This window comes from Crinia signifera, chromosome 6, assembly GCF_055691185.1.
Source record: "Crinia signifera chromosome 6, ASM5569118v1, whole genome shotgun sequence".
Classification (NCBI taxonomy): Eukaryota; Metazoa; Chordata; class Amphibia; order Anura; family Myobatrachidae; genus Crinia; species Crinia signifera.
In genome coordinates this window covers 146,359,304-146,382,159 of record NC_139222.1, presented here as the reverse complement: position 1 = coordinate 146,382,159, position 22,856 = coordinate 146,359,304, and the positions used below count along the sequence as shown (strand labels likewise).

At 42.2% G+C, this 22,856-nt stretch overlaps 1 protein-coding gene across 1 annotated transcript; it reads left to right on the top strand.

Annotated features, from left to right (window-relative positions):
• The first annotated feature begins 1,652 nt into the window (after positions 1–1,652).
• Positions 1,653–18,504, top strand: AOC3 (amine oxidase copper containing 3). The gene is made up of 4 exons (XM_083147563.1): positions 1,653–3,317; positions 4,177–4,462; positions 15,073–15,202; positions 15,967–18,504. The coding sequence occupies exons 1-4, from the start codon at positions 1,721–1,723 to the stop codon at positions 16,249–16,251; spliced, it is 2,298 nt and encodes a 765-aa protein (XP_083003689.1). The 5' UTR covers positions 1,653–1,720; the 3' UTR covers positions 16,252–18,504.
• The last annotated feature ends 4,352 nt before the right edge of the window (positions 18,505–22,856 follow it).

The window sequence follows — 22,856 nt, the reverse complement described above, 5'->3', positions numbered from 1 at the left end:
CCTAAAATGCTATAGTTAATGAATTATCATATTGTCACAGCTATCAGCCCGACAAGAATAGGGGGTGGCAAAATATATCATTCAAGAATATTATTCACAAATATATACTCGGTAGCCAAAAGTATAAAGAAATATAAAGAACATTCCTATGAGAATTAGGATCCTCAGCACACAAATATTAAATATTTATATTTTTTCATAATTTTTTTTTTATTATTAGATACCTAGACATGCAGGCCCCCACCACGCAGACAGCAACACCCTGCATTCTCAGGGGAACGCCCAGTGTTTTTGCATGGATGCCTATAAAATGCGGGGCGTTTCACTGCTGCTGCCCACCGCCTGATCCTCACAGTATCAATGCCTCAGGAGAGCAAATCTTGCCAAAGGCGTTCACGGGCACATGCACATATTCACGGATGCTCATGAGAATTCGGACCTATGTTATCTTATGCTATTATTTTTCATGTAACATTAATTTTATCTGACCAAAAATACTCATATCAGATAAGCTACCCCATTCTATTATGCTTTCAGGTGTCATCTAACCCTACCATACTAGAAGGTGCTCATTTTCTTCCTTTATTAGGTGTTTAATCACAATCTAACTTCCAACACATGATTTACTGAATTAGCATCTGCCATTTATGTATATTGGGTGCGATTCAACACCGCTCGCTAAACAGCGGTCGTTCACTACTTAGCGAGTGTCTTAACGCTATCTGACACCTGGCCGAACGCCCCCCAACCCCGACACCGCATCCTCTCGGTACCATGCGACAAAATGTGCGCAAACACATCCTCTCGCATTGGCCGAATGGGCGATAAATCATTCAATGGTGCTCCAATTTCATCCCACAATCCAAAAATATACTGATAATTACCATCCAACAAAATTGACCTTAGTGTGAATGAACAGCAATGTATCAGAACTCCAGCCCCCTCTTCGCGCTGCTATCATATACAGGAATGAAGATGTTACAGTTCAACTGACAATCTCCTGGGAAGAAGAAATGCTGAAACTCAGATGCTTTCCAGCTGAAATAGCAGCCATATTAGTCATAGTCACAGAGAGATTTTAGGAGGTCATCCGAATCTCAAAATTGCTCTTTAAAAAACGTATTGTGTGGTTACAACTTTGTAAAATAAAAGGTATTGGAAAGTTCATAAACGTTTTCTATAACACAAAAGTCAAAGTGGTAAATTTACAAAGATGGAAGTTTGAAAATAGAATGTTGCCCAAACTAACCAATCAGATCCTATCTATTATCTTCTAGAATCTGATTGATTGCCCGTAGCAACATCTCATCTTCAGTTGAACTCCCATCTTAGTAATTTAGCCAAAAATGTCTGTAATGTTTTTGTGATTAAGTTGTCTGCTCCCATTTTGAGACATTGCAGATAGCAATAAAATCAAAGACAGCTAAACATATGTAATCAAATTAAATCAGCAGATGTTATACATATGGAAAAGGTCTCTTTCCAGAACAACAGGGAAATATATTCTTTTCTGCTTAACTAGTTTCCTCAAATGCTTTCAATTATATAAAGCGTTTATGTCCCCTTCCTACTGGGAACTAAGCCCACTTTCATATGTTTGGGCTATTTTAAGGTTTCTCCTCCCAGAGAAAGTTATGCAACCTTTTTGTCTTTCAAGAAAATGTATTCAGCGTCTTTATAAAGGCTTCTTGCATCTTGCATCCATTCTGCTATTGCTACCATGAACCTGAAAGCTGTCCTTATACTTTTGGCTGTGGCACTGGCAACTATATTGGCACTAGTTGCTGTCTTGCTATCAGGCACAGGAAAGTCTGGGCACACTTGTAGTTCTCAGCCACAGCATGGGAATCTCAGGATCAATGCTGCACAGCAGAAAAAAGCCAGCAACAAAAAATCACTGTTTTTGGATCTGACACCAGCCGAGTTTTCTGCAACTGTTAATTACCTGAAAGAAAGTCTTGGCAAAGTCTTAGTCAATGCAGCTGATGCAAAACCTACAGAAAATTGCATCTACTACATTGATGTTAAATACCCTCCAAAACAACATGCTTTAGATTACTTAGATAAGAATGGGGAAAAGCCTAAAAGAGAGGCACTTGCTGTGGTCTTTTTTGGAGATCAAGAAGAGCCTAACATTACAGAATTTGTGGTAGGTCCTCTTCCCAGTCCGTCATACCATAAGGACATTACACTGGAAAAATACAAAGAAAAGCTCCCTTATTATCGTCGACCTGTGATTGGTAAGGAGTATGTTGATGCTTATGATCTGGTTTACAAAAAGGAGTTTTCAACTGCACCGGATTTTTTAAAAGCTATTGGCTATGATGGAAACAACTTTGCCGCACTTACGACAGTTCCAAGAGGTTTCAAATCTGGGGATAGAAGCACCTGGTTTGTTATGTTTTTTAAAGTAAAAGAAAGCTGTTTTGCTGTTCATCCTGTTGGGTTGGAACTACTTCTTGACCATAAAAGTCTTGACATCACCAAGTGGAAAGTTACCAAAGTGTTTTACAATGGTGTTTATTTTTCTAACATGGCTGATCTGGAGAAACAATATCAGTCAGGGAAGGTTGAGGCCATAAAACTGAAAAGTGTAACACCAGAAAATGACGTTGGCTCTATGAACCCTAAAGTCCACCCTGTGCCTGGTGCACCATTTCAATTTGACCCAGTTGGTAAGCGTTACACTGTTACCAATAATCAGGTTACTTTCCAGTCATGGAATTTTGCATTTGGTATAAATGTGAACTCTGGTCTACGACTCTTTGACATTCAGTTTAATAATGAACGTATTGCCTATGAAATTAGTACTCAAGAAGCAATTGCTATTTATGGCTCTAATGCACCTGGTGGGATGATCACACGATATCTTGATGGCAGTTTTGGTATTGGAAGATTCTCTTTTGAGTTGGTAAAGGGTGTTGATTGTCCTTATCTAGCCACTTATGTTGATGCCAGCTATCTCATTGAATCAGAGACTCCCGAAACAACAAAGAATGCTATATGCATATTTGAACAAAACTTGGGTGTTCCCCTCCGACGCCACTATTCTAATATGCACTCCATGTATTATGGAGGACTTGCCAGTACTGTTTTGGTTATTCGAGCTGTGTCAACACTGATTAATTATGACTACGTCTGGGATTTCATCTTCTATCAAAATGGCGTCATAGAAGCCAAAATACATGCTACTGGATATATTAGCTCTTCATTCTACTTTGCTGATGGAAAAGATTATGGCTCAAGGATTAATGAATATACATTGGGAACACTTCATACACATTTTATTAACTACAAAGTGGATATGGACATTGGAGGTAAGCTGCATTTAGTTGATCACCTTTAACAATACCATAAGGAAAAGTTTTTTTGTCTTACCAGGGGTTTTATATATATGGGGTGAGTCGGTGAACTGGAAGAATGAGCCCTGCAGCAGATAATTCCATTGCCTCTCAGAGTTACACCTCTGAGTGGCAGATATTGGAGATATCTTCTGCGTTCCCTCTATGTTAAATACTGGGATGCTTACTATTTGTGGTATAAGTTTGCCCTACCGTGCATATCCACAGTATGTTTAATACAGTACATGCATTCAGTATAGTAAATATGTTTTATTGTTTTTGGTAAAATTAAAGTATATTTCAATGATAATATGCCAGCATCAGTTACATATGCTAGGGGTGCCGAGCTAGGTGATTCTGGATATAACACAGTGTATGGGCATAAATACACTATTTTTAAGTGTGTTTCTTGATTTGTTATTTCTATATATTTTTTTATTTTTTGTTTGTGTGCCTATCCACCAGGACAAGAGCCTGCAGGTAGTAGTGGGGCAATGCATTTTATCATTATCATGTGACATGTGAGTCCTTCACCCATTTAAACCTTTGGTGCCTCTGGCAGCTTTGTGCTGGTTGTGGAGCACATCTGCACTGTACTTATAACAATAATTCATACATCTGGCAACACTTAGCCCCAAAAATAGAGCACTTTTTAGATTGCACTTGATTAGAAGATAGTTACCGATATCAAAATGTAGGCATCTATGGGAAAGTTAATTGACCAGATTAAATAAAAATGATATTTAATGATTGTTCTTTCATTTAAATAGGTTGTGCTGTTTTTTGTGTATACCATCATACAAAAAAATGTATCCACTCCTATTTTTCTTTATAGGTACTCCAAATTCAATTATGACCCAGGATATGCAATTTAATCCCCTTAATATACCATGGCAGCCAGATGTGACAATACAAAGGCCAAAGGTGGTACGTACTGTATTAGAAACAGAAAACCAAGCTGCATTTGCGCAGAATGCCAAGATGCCCCGGTACATCCACTTCGCAAGCAATGTGACAAACAAATGGGGACATCCTCGCTCCTACAGGGTCCAGATGGTCAGCTTTGCTGGAGATTTTTTGCCAGAAGAAAGTCCTGTTGAGAAAGCAATGGGATGGGCCAGGTAAGGAACAGGGAATATGAGTTTTTCTATGCAGATAAGCAATATTTCAAGAAGCACACAAATAAATTTGCTAGCAGTAGCAGGTATTCACATGCACATCAAGGTATTTATTACAAGACAGTGCAAGATGGAAGTCCGGCAGATTATTACTGTAGAACCACTGATTTTATATGAAGCATAGGATGATGTCTATTTAAATTATTGTCTACAATGTCATTCTTATCTACATTGGTGTTGGCAGGCATTGAAATGAGAGTGGAAAAAGGATAAAAATTAGCTTTATCATGGGACATGGCTACATACGCTGTGACCTGACCCCTGCTTCATTGTGCAGCATTGCAAAAAGTAGGAGCAAAGCAATAATATAAGTCACAACAAAACGCATAATGCAGTCCCACTAGTCTTCACCTAGATGACTAATAAAGTGTTAAGAACACTTGTGATTTGGCACAAGGCACACCTCCCTGTGAGGCATTTATGATAGCTGCCTCTCTGGGTCCTTTCTCTTTGTAGTAAAATTGGCCCTCAGCTCCAGGTGCTTTCTTACTTAAGCTGGTGTTTGCTTCACCTCTCCCTGGGGGATACGGTCACTAGGTCTACAGGCAAGCATTAGGTCAACACCACTAGGTTAAAATGCATGAAGGTCGACATAGGGTTAAGTTGACACAAGCATTAGTTCGACACAAGCATTAGGTCGACATGTGGAAGGTCGACAGTCAAATGGCCGACGGGATTTTTTCACTTTTTATTTAGACAACATGTGCCAACAGGTGGTATTTCATGCCCTACCATACACTAGGGCGTGGTGGAGAAAAAAATAGTGTGCCGAGCAGTGCACTTTTTAGTGTCCATGTCAACTGTTTCGATATTCGGGTAAAAAAAAAGGGTACTCTTTACCTAGAACGGCGCCCAAGATTTTGATCTTGGGCATCGCAAGGTAAAAAATCGCATGCGATGCGACCGACGCGATTACCGCGATTTTACATAGGGAACAATGTTAAATGGCCCAATTGACCCGATTTTACATAGGGAACAATGTTAAATGGCCCACAGAGCCCAAACAGCCACCCTCAAGTGTGAAATGGCCCCCCCAATTGTTAACGCCACCCCACGATCAGTGTCAAACCGAAGCATGGCGAGCGCAGCGAGCCCGCGAGGGGCGGCGGTATGCGTCCTCCGACCTTTTCATACCCCCACTATCCACGTCGGCGTGGAGTTGAGAATAGAAAGTGTGGCGAGCCCAGCGAGCCCCGCGAGGGGACACGGATACCTTCACAGGTATCCGCGTCCCCTCGCGGGCTCCACAGGTATCCGCGTCCCCTCGCGGGGCTCGCTACGCTCACCACGCTTCGGGCTCGGTGGCTCACTGCACTCGCCACACTTTCTATTCTCCATTTCTATTCGCCGACGTGGATAGTGGGGGTATGAAAAGGTCGGAGGATGCGTACCGCCGCCCCTCGCGGGCTCACTGCGCTCGCCATGCTTCGGGTTCACGTTGATCGTGGTGTGGCGTTAACAATTGGGGGGGCCATTTCACACTTGAGGGTGGCTGTTTGGGCTCTGTGGGCCATTTAACATTGTTCCCTATGTAAAATTGGGTCAATTGGGCCATTTAACATTGTTCCCTATGTAAAATCGCGGTAATCGCGTCGGTCGCATCACATGCGATTTTTGGTCGCATTCGATGTGACCGACGCAATTTACATTTTAACATGCATTTCTATGTGAAATTGCGGGCATCGCATTGGTCGCATCGCATGCCATTATAATGGCATGCGATGTACATGCGATGCCCGCGATGGGCGCCGTTCTAGGTAAAGAGTACCAAAAAAAGTAAAAAAAAAACATGTTGATCTATTGACTGTAAGTCTCCCCCATGTCGACATAATGCTTGTGTCGACCTGATAACTCTGTCGACCTAACCCCAGGTTGACCTTCAGTCATGTCGACCTTCATGCAAAGAAGAGTGGGGGCTGAAGCGCTGCCTGTGGGTGTGGTGATTTGTATGTCGTTTTATCCCTGAAGGATAAATGATGGAGTAAGGCTAGGTGTTAGTTTGTAAACCTTTTATTAATAGTAATCACAAACAGTATCTTGTAAATTTACAGAAATTGCAGTATCAAAATGTGCATGAAAGTCTGTAGGGTGAGTGCTCCAGATCTTGGTCACAACGTTGTGACTTTATGCTGCTAATGGTCTGGGGGGCCGTAACTAGCTGCCTGCTAACGTCCTCTCACTTAGGCTCTCTAAAACCCTCACTAAAGGTGGTCAGATATGCGGTACTTAGTCTGCACTGATTGAGTGAGGTTTAGTTGGCAGGTAGAAAGTCGGGATCATTTGCAGCAGTGGAGGAATTTGGGTCTCCCAAAGTCCAGCTCCTGATGCAAGTTGCTGGTTGGGGGGTATCGCTGTTGGTGGGGCAAGAGTGGCGGAGGCAGGTGATGCAAAGTTGGTGGGTGGTGAGCGTCAGTGATGGGTGGCACCGGAGGACAGCGTCCCTTACCTCAGGTGGTGCACCCGCACTTCCTACGTCTTGGTCCCTCGTCGCCGGTGGCTTGCTTCCTGTGCTGGGGAGCTCCGTGCGGCTCCGTCAGAACTTGCTTCCACGGTGCTTCAACGCTGGTTACTTCCGGGTCGGGCGATCTCGCGTGATCTCGTCCGCCTGGAGTACACCGGTCAGTCGGAGCTCCGTGCGCTCGACTCCGTGTGAAGGAGGAGACTTGAGAAAGTCAGTGGTGAATGGCTGGCTGGATGTCTCCTACGCGTTTCGGCCTGATAGGCCTTTTTCAAGGATGTCGACCTTCATGCATGTCGATCTAGTTGTTGTCTATCCAATGATCCATACCCCTCCCTGGAGCACTGACAATTTGGCATGATTTGATTAAGTGTTAAGACTGAGAATTTTTTTTTTTATAGATTATAAATATCATCCTTACACTTTTGCTTCTCAAAATTTTATCTATGGGCGACCAGTGCTGGATGAGACATCGCACCAACCCCTGATAAGCAAACCCCTGCCTACAGCCTCAGTACCAGAATTCAAAGGAATAGTATTAGGTGCGCACAGATGATTCGAGTGCAGCTTAAGACTAGGTAAATAAAAGTGACGTCCAAACCACTTCAAAATGTATAGAATCGGAAAAGTAAGTACACAGTCAATAAAGCGCTCCCCAATCACACCAAGTGAAAAAACACAATAAAAGAATACTGTCCCTTTAAGGAGATTCTCAGCTCTCAAGTCGACGTATATGTATCTGTGAACAGAGCCTTGGCTTTATGCAGCCCATAAAGCAAGCATATTACCAAGGAAGAATACATCACAATTTAGTGCAGATGGTTTTGCAATTAGAGCAATTTGTAACTTTTGAAAAGCACTCACAAGCCAGCTGTATAATATAGCATTCAAAGGTATCCCTCTGGCAAATCAGCAACTCCTCATTCCAGAGTGTGGTACATAAAAAATCAAGAGAGAGCAGCGATAGTGCAGATCATTAAAACAAAACACCTTTTAATCCAAAATACACTCACATATAGGAGACAAGTAAAAACATAAGTGGTATCCCATAGAGAAAACTGGAACTTGATGCCGCCGATCCGTCCCTGGAGATGATGGTATATATTTCACTGACCCTCCGGAAAGGTCAGGCTCCAGAGACAGGGGGGAACATCCAGCTAGTCCAGCTAAGGGTCCACAGGTCCTAGTTAGCGCCAAACGCGTTTCGGTATAATCCTTTTTCAATGCTGCTCACACATGCGCAATGCGATTTCCAAGATGGCGGAGTATTCCAAATACCCAGAAGTTCTGGGTTTTTGCGTTCCACCAATCCAAAAGTGCTTGATATAGCACACAAAGCAATCTAGGTATAAGATACAATGAATCAGTATCGTGCATCCATATATACATAGATTTAAAATGCATGTGCAAGTTGTGGTTCTTTAATAGCAGCAATATATAATTTAAATATAGTAATTTTATATATATATATATATATATATATATATATATATATATATATATATATTAATATTGTCCATAAAAATACATGGAGAAATATTTACGATCATGAACATATATGCGCCCAACTTCCCAAACACACCCTACTATACCAAAATATCTAATTTACTATTATCAAAAGATACCCATAACCTTATAATAGGTGGAGATTATAACCTCCTTTACGACTCATCATTAGATAGATCTCCTTCGCTTCCACAACGATCGTCCAGGAAGCGAGACGGTTTAACTATACTAATGTCCTCACATAATTTAATCGATCCATGGAGAACAATACACTACAATGACAGAGAATTCACCTACTTCTCACACGTTCACCAAAGAATAGACCACATTCTAATACAAGACTCCCTCCAACCAAGAATCACAGAAGCAAAAATTGAAAACATACTGATCTCCGATCATGCCCCTATCCACCTGAATGTAAAACTTCATACTCCTATAAACTCTAATTATACCTGGAAATTCCCATCATACCTCTATAGGCAAGAGGAATTTCGTAAGTTCCTTGAGCTAAAATGGAGGGAATACTCAGAGACTAACGAAAACCACAAATCAAACCCAGTTCTCTTTTGGTCTGCTTCCAAAGCGGTTATGAGGGGACACATCATTGCATATATATCCCGCAGGAGAAAGGAAAGGAGAAATAAAATTAAAAATCTCTCTACAAACCTAAACCAAGCATACCGAAATTATGTAGACAGACCAACAGAGAACAACAAAGTGGAATATTCTAGACATAAAGCCCTTCTGGAAACATTCTTTAATCAAGAAGCACAATTAAAAGTGGACTACAGCAAACAGAAATACTTTAATTGGGGGGGTAAGTCCGGTAAAATACTTGCATATATGGTCCGCCAGCAGCAGAGGAAAAGATATGTCACACGCCTAAAACACCAAACAAGCTACATCACTACTCACACAGACATTGCAAAACAATTCCAAAAAGATGTTTAATTAAAAACATATATATGAACCACAAAGTGCTTACAAAGATCATATTTTATGGCTGAGTATATGCATCCCTGGGGACACCAATGCTTGAAAAAACATCCCTGTCACCCATGCTGCCAATACTCAACCAGCCCACAAACCAGATAAAGTGCAAAAAACAGAGAGAGAATAAAATAGCATAATTTCTAAAAAAAAACATTAAAAAAGAGAGATTTAAACAAGAAAGTGCTTTAGCTCAAAATCACAATTGAGCCCCTTTGGAACAAGGGGGCCCAAGCGGTGAATCCACCGCATTTCATTTTGTGCAAGTCTTTTCTCAATATCTCTAGTTTTCCTTCTTGATGTAATTTGTTGGATGCCCCAAAAGTTTATAATGTTTATTTCTTTCGACTCGTGGTGGGTTTTGAAATGTGCTAACACTGTATGGGTCTGCAATCCCTTTCTTATATTGTAAACGTGTTCAGCCATCCGTATTTTTAATTGTCTGGATGTTCTTCCCACATAAAACATACCACAAGAGCATTCCAATACATATATAATGTTCTTAGAGTGGCACGTTATAAAATTACCAATTTTAAAATCTTTACCCTTAACATTAAAATGTGTAAATTTTCTCTATTTACTTTTCACTGTCTTGCACATTAAACATGAGCCACAACGGTGAAATCCATTTGTGCGCTCACTATGTCTAATTTCCACTTCTGTATTACTTCGTACAAGATGATTTTTTAAAGAACGTGCTTTACGGTAAATAAAAGATGGTTGTGGGGGTATGATTTCTGTTAGAATAGGATCTTGTCTCAAGATTTTCCAATTACTTCTAAACACTTGTTCTATTTGTTTGTGCATACCCGTATATTGGGAAATGAAAGACAACTGATGTCTACTATTGCCAGTATTGTTTTTTTCCTTTTCACATAGGAGGCTTTGTCTGTCAATGTTCTCAATCCTCTCTTTGGCTTTGTCAATTATATTGTCACTATATACCCTTGCAGATAGTCTGTTGGAAACTTCTTGAATTTGTTCCCTACAAACCATATTGTCTGTGCAATTCCTTTTAATTCTAGAGAATTGACTAAAGGGGATAGAGTCTAGCCAGTTTTTATGATGCTGGCTTGACCTCTCGATGTAACTATTCGAGTCTATTTCCTTACGATACGTTTTTGTTTTTAGTTGGCCTTCATCTATATATAGATTCAAATCGAGAAAAGTGACTGATGCCTGACTAATAGTAAAAGTTAATTTGATAGCAAAGTTGTTGACATTTAACATTTTACAAAAGGATTTTAAAACATCGGCTTCGCCTCTCCATATAAATATCACATCGACAATGAAACGATGCCAGGACACCAGGTTTGCCACCAGCCTGGTAGTTGGTTGGGGTATTTAAGGCGCTTATGGCGGGATAAGGGTTAAAATATAAGAATAAGAATAAGAATAAAATAAACACTGGGCTTACCTGTAAGGAAAAAGGGGCGATTAGTAGTAAAATGTTTACAGCTCCTTTTGGAGTAAGTTTTGTTGGGTGGATTTTGCGGATGGTTTCCGGGGATCACGCTTGCGACTAAACACCTACACTGTCCCTACCAATACCTCTCCTCCTAGCAGGTTCAGTGCGGTGCTCGTCTTGATGTTATTCGGCGTATCCGTCTCCCGGTCCTCCGTCCGTCCGGCTCGTACTACCGGAAGTTCGGGGTAGCGTGTTTCCGGCTCACGCTCCCAGCCTGCCAGAGTGCCAGATGGTCAACTCCTCCCAGTACGCCATAAATAAATTGGCGTATCTGGGGGCAAACCTGGTGCCCATTGCGGTACCAATATACTGTATGTAAAAACATCCTTCATGATAAAAATAATTATTCGTTAAAATAAAGGTTATACTCTCTATGATAAAGGATTTAATATTCTCACTTAAGGTTCTTCTATTTAAAAATAAAGAGACTGCTTCTATACCCTTTTCTTTTGTTATAATTGTATACAGGGTACTGACGTCTGCACTACATAAAAAATCATTTTCTTTCCATTGATAAGTTTCCAATTTTCGTAGCACATCTCCTGTATCTTTAATATATGTCTTAGTCTGTTTGACAATTGGCTGCAAATAGAAGTCAATTACTGCAGACAGTTTGCTAGTGATACTGTTGCACCCTGCAATTATTGGTCTTCCTGGGGGGTAGAGTGGATCCTTATGTACTTTCGGTAATGTGTAAATAGATGGTATTGATGGTTCTTTTATGTTAATAAAATCAAACTCGTTTTTATTAATTACCAGAAAGAAACAGAATAGAACTGCGCCATAAAGGGAGAAATAGTACATGCAATTTATTTATGTACTGATAAAAAACACATATAAAACATAGAATAATATAACACATGTAATATGTATTACTAAGTATATTAATTTTTTCTTAAAATTGTGTTATATTATTCTATGTTTTATTTTTTTTTTATTATTATTCTTTATTGAAAATTTTGAATATATATAACAATACAGACAATACAAAACCATTACACATAGGACATACAATTGTGCATACTTGAGACATTTCTAATGTTTTAGTTCAAGTTGAGGCTTTTCCTTCTAGCGTTCAAAATAGCTGTCTACCTCATTGTTGTTGTAGCCTATTTCGCTCTCATCTATCATAGTAGTTCATATATTAAAGTGTACTCTATACAGAAAACACCCATTAACAAGGTTAAAGCACTAATATAGGTGGAATATTAATAGGTCTATTCGGTGACTGGTTAGACAACAGGTCATGAGATCCTATACTGTTTATGAGCATATTACTTTACCGAGTACCTTTCCTCCCATATATTCAGCCATTTCTCACTTGATTTTCTAAAATAGTGCATGTGTTACACGTAAAGGTACATAGCGTACAGAAACATTATACATAAGACTTTCCATTGCGCGTGTAATAGACATTGCTCCTAATCTGGTTCATACTAGGATTTCTTTTTAATAAACCGGTAGTCTATCAGCCTACTGTACCATAAGAAAGTTATTTTTGTAGAGTCGTCTTGGCCCGATCCTGAGTGTCTCAGCACACGATCCCAAGAACATATCAAGTGTTAAGGTGTGCTCTTCGTTAATTGTGATTAGTTTATCTAACAAAAGCAAATCTAGTGGATATATTGATACTAACCAATTGATATTGGTCGGCATCGTGCCAACTCGTGTTTCTATTACTGCTACCTCCCCTCCCCTTCCCCTTCCCTCCCTCCCTCCCTCACCCTTCTTCCCTATTTACCATATTTAAATCTAGTTTTTTTGTGGCAGTTCATTTAGTAAAGTGCGATCTGTGCAAAATAAGAATGTTAATAAGTCACGACTGTGGGTGGAGGAAAAAGAAAATAAAAAAGGGAGAAAAAAGAAACTTCCTATACTATTAATAATTATGGTACCTGGAATAATACCATTTCCCCCAAATACCAAAAAATTTATCAATTGACTTTCTAGAGAGATACATATATTTCTCGTGCTCCAAAGTACAGTTAATCAAACTAATCCATTCGTGAATCTTTGGGCCGCTTTTTGCCATCCAGGAACGGGCAATAACAACTTTGGCTATGGCGCATAAGTTAATTAAGAGCTGTCTGTCTCCCGAAGATGTACTACCGATAGACCAGACCCCTAAAATAAGCGCCAGGGGTGTAAGATGTTGACAAGGGAACCCCAGTTCTACCAGTATTCTCCCAATCTCTTTCCAAAATGTTTGCAAGCTTCTGCACTCCCAGAGGAGATGCCAGAAACTGCAGTCCACTTCATTACATTTTGGGCAGCGATTGCAGCTCTTTTGAGAAAATTTACTGATCCTTTGCGGCGTTAAATATGTTCTGTATAGGATATTTAATTGTATTATTCTATGTTTTATATGTGTTTTTTATCAGTACATAAATAAATTGCATGTACTATTTCTCCCTTTATGGCGCAGTTCTATTCTGTTTCTTTCTGGTAATTAATTTGGGGAACTGAGCTATCCCCCACAGAACAGCAGCATTTAAAGGGATCTAATAGTTTGTGCTAAATTTTTGTTTAGAGGATTAAAAAAGGCCAGACCACCCGCAGCGCAGTACCTAGCCAAAACTGTTCTATTCGTTTTTATTAATAACTTGGTTATTCCTAGCTTTCGTGGTTAATTCCATCAAACCTTTGACTATTTTATCTGCAGTGTCACATTTCATTTTTTTATATGTATCCCCATCTTTTAATTGCCTATCTATTTATTTTAAGTACATATCTTGATTCATAAGGACCACTCCACCCCCCTTGTCAGCAGGTTTTATGATTGTGGATTTATCATCCTTCATTTTTTTCAAAGCTTCAAAATCATTTTTACTTAGATTTAGTTTATTCTTAAAGCCTGCTCCTTTCTTTACAATTTTATCAACCTCCTCACAGACCACTTTATTGAAGCAGTCGAGGAAGCTACCTCTAAAATGCGTCGGATAGAAGGTGGACGGATTTTTGAAAGAAGTTTTTGGGGGTTCAACTTCAGGATCCTCTCCTGATTCTTTGTTATGGAAAAAACGCTTAATAGTCAATTTACGGATATACTTCTGAATATCTATAAATAGATCAAAAGAATTTGGTTTCACTGATACAGCCTCAGTACAAAATAAACATTTCATGCTCATGTTCATCCAATTAAGACCACCATGTTAATGACACCTTATTAAGTGCTCACATCCCTGACTCAGGTATCCCTGATGCTGATGCTGTTGTGACAGGCAGGGATGACCTCTGTCAATAGTTGTCTCATATTGTCTTTCATAGAGACTGGCCCTCTGGCACTTCTGGCAAATGCCAGAAGGGCCAATGGGCAGGTGGGCTGAATTTCCTTACCTCCTCCTCCACCGCCCACGGCGCCGGCTTTCAAAACATGGCCGCGGCTACAGGAACATGGCCGCCGGTCTCCAGGGCTACGTGAAGGAGGGTCCCAGACGCCTGTTCCCCCTGATACCTGGCAGTGATAGGGAGAGGGACGGGGATATGTCATGGGCATTACGGTGTGTGTGTGTCGTAATCAGCGTGCCACAATATCATAAATGGAGGTCAGAAGCAGATGGGCCTGTTTGCACAAAATGCCAGGGCCGATTTTTGGACCCAGTCCGGCCCTGCCACAGACCCAACAGCTATGTGGTGCAATCTGATGCATTTGTATGTGCTAGCTGCTATGGGTGTGTGAGCTAACACCTTCACCTCACATAAGAAGCCCCTTTTGGAATACAGGCCTTTGCAAAATTGTGAGTCTATTCAGACACTGGACACATTGTCATTGTTCATTTCATTGTCAACAAAATTCGAGAACTATGTTACTTAACCTTCAGTTTTTTTAGTTTGTTTGTTGCAAACTGTCCACGTATCCAAAACCTGTCACACTGTCTTACACACACACACATACACACACCCGTTACATTTTCTTTATTTTGAAAAAAGGTGATGTGAATGTATACAATACAGTATGTGGATGGTGGAAGGCACATCATTGCCATCCATTTGTTATACAGGAAGTGCTTGTTATACAGGAAGTGCTTGTTATACAGAAAGTGCCTCTGCAGCTGTTTGCGCAACATGACTACAGCTCGAAAGGCATTTTTAATAATGTGAATATATTAACTTATTTTAATTATTCCTAAGATACAAGTTATCAGTGACCAAGCATAAAGATGAAGAACACGAGAGCAGTTCCATCTACAATCAAAATGACCCCTGGAGTCCTAGTGTGAAATTCTCTGATTTTGTAAATAATGAGAATATACAAAACCAGGTATGAGAAAAAGCAATACTGACATGAACGCTAACTCATTCTGAACCATAAGATTGAGTAGGAATACGCTCTATTTACCCCATCTATATTAGCTGAAGCTTCATACACGGTACACCCTGCAGTACATATTGTGGGCCAGATGCACTAAGCTTACAAAGTGATAAAATGGAGCGTGATAAACAGCCAGCCAATCAGCTCCTACCTGCCATGTCACAGACTGTGTTTGAACAATGTCAGGCAGGAGCTGATTGGCTGGCTGTTTATCACTCTCCATTTTATCACTTTTGAAGCTTAGTGCATCTGGCCCTGTGTCTCTTCTTACAAATCCCCCAATATTTGTGGCATTTGGCTGAATACTTTGTAATTAGGCTAATCAGTGGAATTCAGGATTAAATAAAGCACTAAAGCCTGTTTCAAAGAAGAAAAGCATAGGGAAGTTACTACAGTGTGCTGTACTCTGATGCAGCCAGATTGTCAATAAGAATTATCTGTATTTCTGTATTTGTTTTAGTTAAAATATGATTTGACCTTAAAGTTAAGTTACAATAAGAGATAAAGACAATCTATAAAAAAAAATACATTTTAAATATAAAGGGGGGTATTCATTCCAGGATCACGGCTGTCGATCCCTTCTGACAGCTATCATTGAATTGGCCCCTTTCTGCGTCTCTGCAGCTACCCGTTGATATATAATTTCATTACTCAGCTGTAAGAATTAGGAACATTTCTATTGGGTATCTAATCTGCTGTCTTTCTCCATATAGGATCTGGTTGCTTGGATCACAGTCGGATTCCTTCATATCCCTCACACTGAGGACCTCCCAAACACAGCCACTCCTGGAAATGGGGTGGGGTTTTTCCTTAGACCCTACAACTATTTTGAAGTAGATCCTTCTGTGAACTCACCAGATGGGGTTTATTTCCAGAGTGAGCAGGATTACAGCTCATGTGAGGTCAACCATATGGCCTGCTTGTCCAAAACAGCATCCTGTGCTCCTAAGATCCCTCCTTTCACTTATGAAGGCTTCAAGAACATTGTGAATTTATAAGGAATATATGTATAAACACCTTTCATTGAGAGCTAGACAATATATGTTATCTAGAATTGATGGCATTGATGCTGAATAATATCATCTTACCAATAATGGTAAACGTGAATGGGATCAGCTTAAACTAAGTTTAATCTTAGTAGAATCGATGTTATGAGTTAAATATTGTTAAAGCAGGAATTTGAGATTTTCTAGAAACTGCTATTGTTTACATCTATGTATATTTGTAGCTTTTGAAGCTGATAATTTAGCATTCAGGAGGCGGGATTTACTAACCATCCACGTTGCACCCCGCCACGCATTGCATTGGTACTAATCGCATATGTACTAACATATGTAATTAGAATCACAGAGGAAAGCACTTCTGATAAGAGCTTTGCAATGCCAACACTTCTGGGTTTCGGCCCAAGTGTCCGTCTGTGATTGGTATTACTCTTCACACCAAAGGCCCAGTGACTAAGGCTTACTACATGTGGGAAATACAACCAATAGCCCGAAAACAGGCTTTTGGCCACATTTTCCAATTAGTACATCCCTCCCAGGGCCTGATTCAGAGATGGATGCTATCTCAATTGTATATGCAGTGAAGCAAAAAATCTGCTACTGGTCACAATCATTTTGGGCGCATGTCACAGCTTGCAGCTGTGATCCCATATGCAGTTACAAATGTGTCCTCGTGCATCTGGCATATCAGTGAGATATGCCTGGTGTGAATGACCCATTAGGCCCTTTACCCCTCTGCATGGTGCTTGCCGCCGCCACCGCATTCTTGGCAGGCCAGGGACTCGCAGGGATTCGCAGATCAGATCTGCGCTCCGGCTCAAACTCCTAATGAAAACTGACCCTCACAAAATGGTTGCCCCTAATAGCAGAACGTTTTAACAGCCATTTTGTGAGGGTCAGTTTTCCTTAGCACTGCAGCAGGAGCCAGGAGGAGAGGAGAGCCAGGACCAAGGCGGTCTGCGAGCCCCGGCCATATACACGTCAGGCGGCAGCTTTGTAACCATAGCCCCGCAGACCGGCGCCCACACTTACTCTGTCTGCTGCGCTATTGTTACACAACTGTATCTGTGTGTGACTAAGTCTGTATACAAAGCACAACACAACTTGCCATTAAAAATATGAGCGTCCATTGTAGCTCTTCATATACAGATCCCAAGCCTCAGACACACACAGTATACAAGTGTTACAAATGAAATTAATCAGCACAGTTTCCATCTGCATCCTAATCACATCATACTGCAATTTGCAAATAAGAGGCATTTTGGAGGGAAAAAATGCAAAAAAAAGATTCCTGACACTAGCAGATTCTCAAGGGACCTGGCGAGCTCAGAGGGTCTGCTTGGCACGACTGCAACAATGACGTATGATGTCATTGTTGCATCGTCATCTGTACGATGGCTCTGGGGTCTTACTATGGCTCTGTCATCTGTACAATGGCTCCGGGGTCTTACTGCCAACAACAGCCATGTTGTGCAATCATAGGGTTTACTTAGAAGGTCAATGTTTGACCTATGTGCATCAAAGGGCTGTGTCATGGTAGGCAAGCAGCAGACCAGATTTGCTACAGTGGGCATCTCACTATAGATCCTTGTGAATGTGATGATTTCATATTTTCACACAGCCTCTGTTTACACATTTCCTGCCATGTTGGCATTAGTGTATTTACATCTCTGAATCAGGCCCTCATTTTCATTCTACTAATCCATTGCTTAAAAAGCATTGAATCCCATTTGATGTTTATCAGAAGCTGTTTTTTTCCCCAGACCCTAGATTCTGGTGGTATTCCAGGGGCATGGACTGAGATATACTTGCCTACTCTCCAGCAAGTTGCAGAAGAGTGTCCAGATCCTCTGCCTCCCATTTGCTAACTAGTGAGGCGTGCAGGATGAGGTGATTATACAGGGATTTACAGTGCCCTATGGTGGTAGGGTCAGGGCCGGCTCTACCATTAGGCAGCTTTAGGCAGCTGCCTAGGGTGCCGGGATCTGAGGGGCGCCACCAAGTCTGCAAATCAAAACATCAAGGATGTCTATGAGGATCCTTGTTGTACTTAATGCAGGAAGTGGCTGTGGAACTTGTAAGACCTCACCTCCATACTTTCCCTTGAGACATACTTCCCTAAATTGCTGCCCCCTCCTCCTTGTACTCTGTTGTGGGTGGCAAAGGGGAGGGTGCAGAGGACCTCCAAGGAAAGCAGGGGACTTGCCCACCTTTCCGGGGGAGCTGGGAGGGCCACATGTTTTGTTTTTAAATTTGGGGGGGGGGGGGGGGCTTGGGGGGGGGGGTAGGTTGAAGTTTTGCCTAGGATGCTGAGAAGCCTTATACCGGCCCTGGGTAGGGTGGTGGGGTAGCTTTCATAATGACTAACAGACAGACATGTCCCCTGAAGTGACAAGCAGTGTCTTCTCCCTGGCTTCTTCCAGAGAAGAGACTTAAACATTAGGCAACTATAAATTGAGATGAGTTTTACTGAAAGACTTTATGTCCGTGCTGTAATGCAGTGCAAGTCTGGTGGTCATGCAGGAAGCTTGACTGCCCCTTTAAAAAAAATCCGATTTCATCTGGTATTACGCATAACTGCTGGACTCGCATTGTCTCTTTACCTCCACAAGTGGTTTCATTACTCCCACAAAGTAGAGGCAGCCATTCCTACTGAACTGACAGGACATATTCTTATAGATATTATTACAGTCTCAAAACCTTCATAAACCACTTTTTGCAATGTAGGTAATAGGTATATGTTAACCTATGCAGAAGTTTTTGCTTTGTTTGTTTTTTGTTGTTTTAGGGCTTTATTCATTTATGTAAACAATTAGGATGTTTTTCCAAGGATTGCACTGCACACACGCCACGGTACCTTTGTGTTCACACTCACACTGACAGTTACTTTAGAGGGAGTTAATGTGAGTGTGGCAGTAAAAATAGTTTTCAAAGTATGTGAAAGCTGTGATCATGTCTGTATAAAAACATGGCACCAGTGTCGCTACTGCTGAACCCAGTCTGCGTAGCCAAAGGTCTACACTAGAAATGTGCAAGATTTTGCAATGGCTTCCGGTGGACATCTATTTTCTTTTCTGGGCTGTATCTTCACTTGGTGATTTGCATCCGCATACTAAAAATGTGCAGCTGTGCTGGCTTGTGCACATGTGCAAGAAATAGGCCCTCTGACTTCAGTCGGAAAAATAATATACTGCTCATTTGGAATGCAATAATTGTTATGATGCGAATTGACTAATTTTTATAGTAAAATAATGAAACACAATTTAGTATCTTATATAATAAAAGGCTACTGCTGCTCCTCGCCTCTATGGGGGGAATTCAAGTGTTTTGTGTGCCGGCAGCCACTTAATGGAGCTTGAAAGAGCAATTTAAGTGTTGCCCCATTCAGTGGCGCACAGCCGCTAATATAACATTACTGTTATGTTGTTCTGTCATTTTGACAGGCTGGTAACTAGTGTTGAATAATGTTCCAATGGTTTATTCATATAAGCATCTTATCTTACAATAAAATATACATATGAAAATAATAAAAATGTTCTTTTTTATTTCATTAAAAAATTAGAACATTTTGTGATTTTAGACATTTTAAAATGAGTATAATTTGTACTGCATCTTGTCCAGCGCTGAATTTTGATAATATAATGGTCTAGGTGAGCACTATTGTGCAGAAGAGTTGCATGTACTGTAGCTTGAAAATGCAGGGCCATCCTAACATATTGGCACACTGAGCAGCTGACAGTTTTTTTGTTCAATTTTCTTTCTGGAGAGAGGCCGTAAGCCAGTCCTTATGAAAAATAAAGAGCAGCTTATCTCTAAAAACTGTCACAGTTGGAGGCAGTGGCGTAGCTAGCGTAAGGCAGCCCCCGCGGCCGCTTGGGGGAGCGGGCGGCAGCGGGGGCGCCAGCTCCCGCATACCCCGTGGGGTCTGCTGCAAATGCGAGCATTCCGCCAGGCAAAAAAACTGCAGTGCAGGGACTCGGGAGGCGCTGTCCCAAGCTGTCAGTCAGCGGTGCCGGCAGCAGGAACTCTACCTCCACTCCACCTCTCACCTCCGCTCTGAGGTGGTCTGCCCGTGAGTACTTATTTCCCCTCCGGGTGGCTATCTCCTCCCCCTCTTCTGCCCGGGACCTTCCTCCCCCCTTCCCTCCTAGAAGAGGTCACAGGTGGCTCCATACCCTAGAGTGGCGGATTAAGGGCCCCCCTGCTGTCGCTCGGCTCCCCCTGCACTGCTACACAGCGCCGGCTCAGCTGCCACTCAGCACAGCAGGGAGCGGAATGTACAGTGCTGCAGATTGGATCCATAAGAGAGGTCTGCGCTGCCGGCTCCTTGCTGTGCTGAGTGACAGCTGAGCCGGTGCCGCGTAGCAGTGCAGGGAGAGCCAAACAGCATCTCAGCTGTTTTCAATAGCGTGTAGGTAGGAAGTACTAGGCACCAGCCTGCAGCTCAGTGACTGACAACTGAGCATGCAGGCTGTACAGGCAAGCAAGCCATTGCTCCTCCCCTCCCCCGGGCCCGGGCTCTCACAGAGCTGTCTCCAGTCTCCACCATGACCCCCCCAATCCCCACTTAAACACAGACGGCAGCTCCCCCCCACCACCTACCCGGCGGTACAATCCCTAGTCTCCCACATGACTGAAGAGAGGGGGACATTGAAGAGGAGCCATGCCACCCACGAAGATGGAGCACCGAGCAGGGTGAGTGTGGGCTGGGGAGACATGGGTTTGGGAGGCTGAAGAACATCAGTAAAGTCGTAGGGGCAGCAGGGTGCTGCGCAGTGGCTGGGGGCTGATTGCTGTGTGCTGCACTCACATCACCTGGAGAGGCTGGAGTAGGGACTCTGTGAGAGCTGGGATTAGTGGGCCGCGAGGAGGCAGGGCTTATACGTAAAGGGAAGGGTCGTTTGGGCTGCCCAGTGCCCACCATGTGAGGAGCACTGCCTGGTAGAACCTTCCACAGTTTTCTTCCCCTCCTTCCATTTTACTGTACACAAGTCACCATGCAGACTTAAGCGCCACCCCTGAAACACAACAGAGGAGCTGATGCTATTGTCACTTATCAGTGCTGCAACTGCCAGTGCCACTGTGGGCACACCATGAGGCAGCACCACTCTCCTGCCATCCGCCGCTACCCTGTATGTGGTGTGCGGTGGCACCGTCTACACCAACCTTGCCGCCGTCGACTACGGGTTATACTGCCAGCCTTCTGCAAAGATTTCCTACCTGCCACCAGGCTACAGGGCTCCCCTCTCCAAGGAGGAGCCGCAGACGCTGCTGGATGCTGGCAGCCGGTACAGCACCCTGGCCATGCTCTCCCCCATTACTATAGTATATGGCATTATGTGTAAGGGGCATTATGGTGTGGCAATATGTGTAATAAGCGTTATGGTGTGTGAGATGTGTAATGGGTATCACGGTGTGCGGAATAATGTATAATGGGCATCACGGGGTGTAGCATATGTATAATGGAGCATCACGGTGTGGGGCATATGTATAATGGGCATCACGGTGTGTGGCATATGTATAATGGAGCATCACGGTGTGTGGAATATGTATATTGGGCATCACGGTGTGTGGCATATGTATATTGGGCATTGCGGTGTGTGGAATATGTATATTGGGCATCACAGTGTGGACCATATGTATAATGAGCATCACGGTGTGTGGCATATGTATAATGGGCATCACGGTGTGTGACATATGTATAATGGCATCACGGTGTGTGGAATATGTATAATGGCATCACGGTGTGTGGCATATGTATAATGGGCATCACGGTGTGTGGCATATGTATAATGGGCATCACGGTGTGTGGCATATGTATAATGAGCATCACGGTGTGTGGCATATGTATAATGAGCATCACGGTGTGCGGCATATGTATAATGAGCATCACGGTGTGTGGAATATGTATAATGGCATCACGGTGTGTGGCATATGTATAATGGGCATCACGGTGTGTGGCATATGTATAATGGAGCATCATGGTGTGTGGCATATGTATAATGGAGCATCACGGTGTGTGGCATATGTATAATGGAGCATCACGGTGTGTGGCATATGTATAATGGAGCATCACGGTGTGTGACATATGTATAATGAGCATCTCTGTGTGTGGCATATGTATAATGGAGCATCACGGTGTGTGGCATATGTATATTGGGCATCGCGGTGTGCGTCATATGTATAATGAGCATCACAGTGTGAGGCATATGTATAATGGGCATAACGTGCATAACTAAATCCATTATTTTTACATACCCCCACTTTAAAATTTCCACTTCAAGCACTGCTATATACTGTAATGTCTTTGGTACTTTCTATAGCCATGCCTCTTTCCTTTCTTTACCTCTGCCACAATTTACATTTGTTCCTCTAGGCACCCCTCTCCCCACTCTTCCTTCCTCATCTGTACGTCTGCTACCTCCTCATCTTCATGTGTGCCTGTGCCTCCCCCAGCCATGGCTGGTGGCTGCCATTAAAATTGACCAACAGAAACAAGAATTATGGCAGGTAAGCACAATTTACATACATATATACACATTCACATACATACATGTGAGATGTGTCATATTGTGAAAGGGGTCATACTGTGAGTGGCATAT

What these genes read in the sequence shown, in the direction of transcription:
- AOC3 (XM_083147563.1), top strand. Translation starts at nt 1,721, where the DNA reads ATGAACCTGAAAGCTGTCCTTATACTTTTGGCTGTGGCACTGGCAACT. An exon ending in AGTGGATATGGACATTGGAG is followed by an intron (nt 3,318 to 4,176) that starts GTAAGCTGCATT and finishes TTTTCTTTATAG; the next exon opens with GTACTCCAAATTCAATTATG. An exon ending in AAAGCAATGGGATGGGCCAG is followed by an intron (nt 4,463 to 15,072) that starts GTAAGGAACAGG and finishes ATTATTCCTAAG; the next exon opens with ATACAAGTTATCAGTGACCA.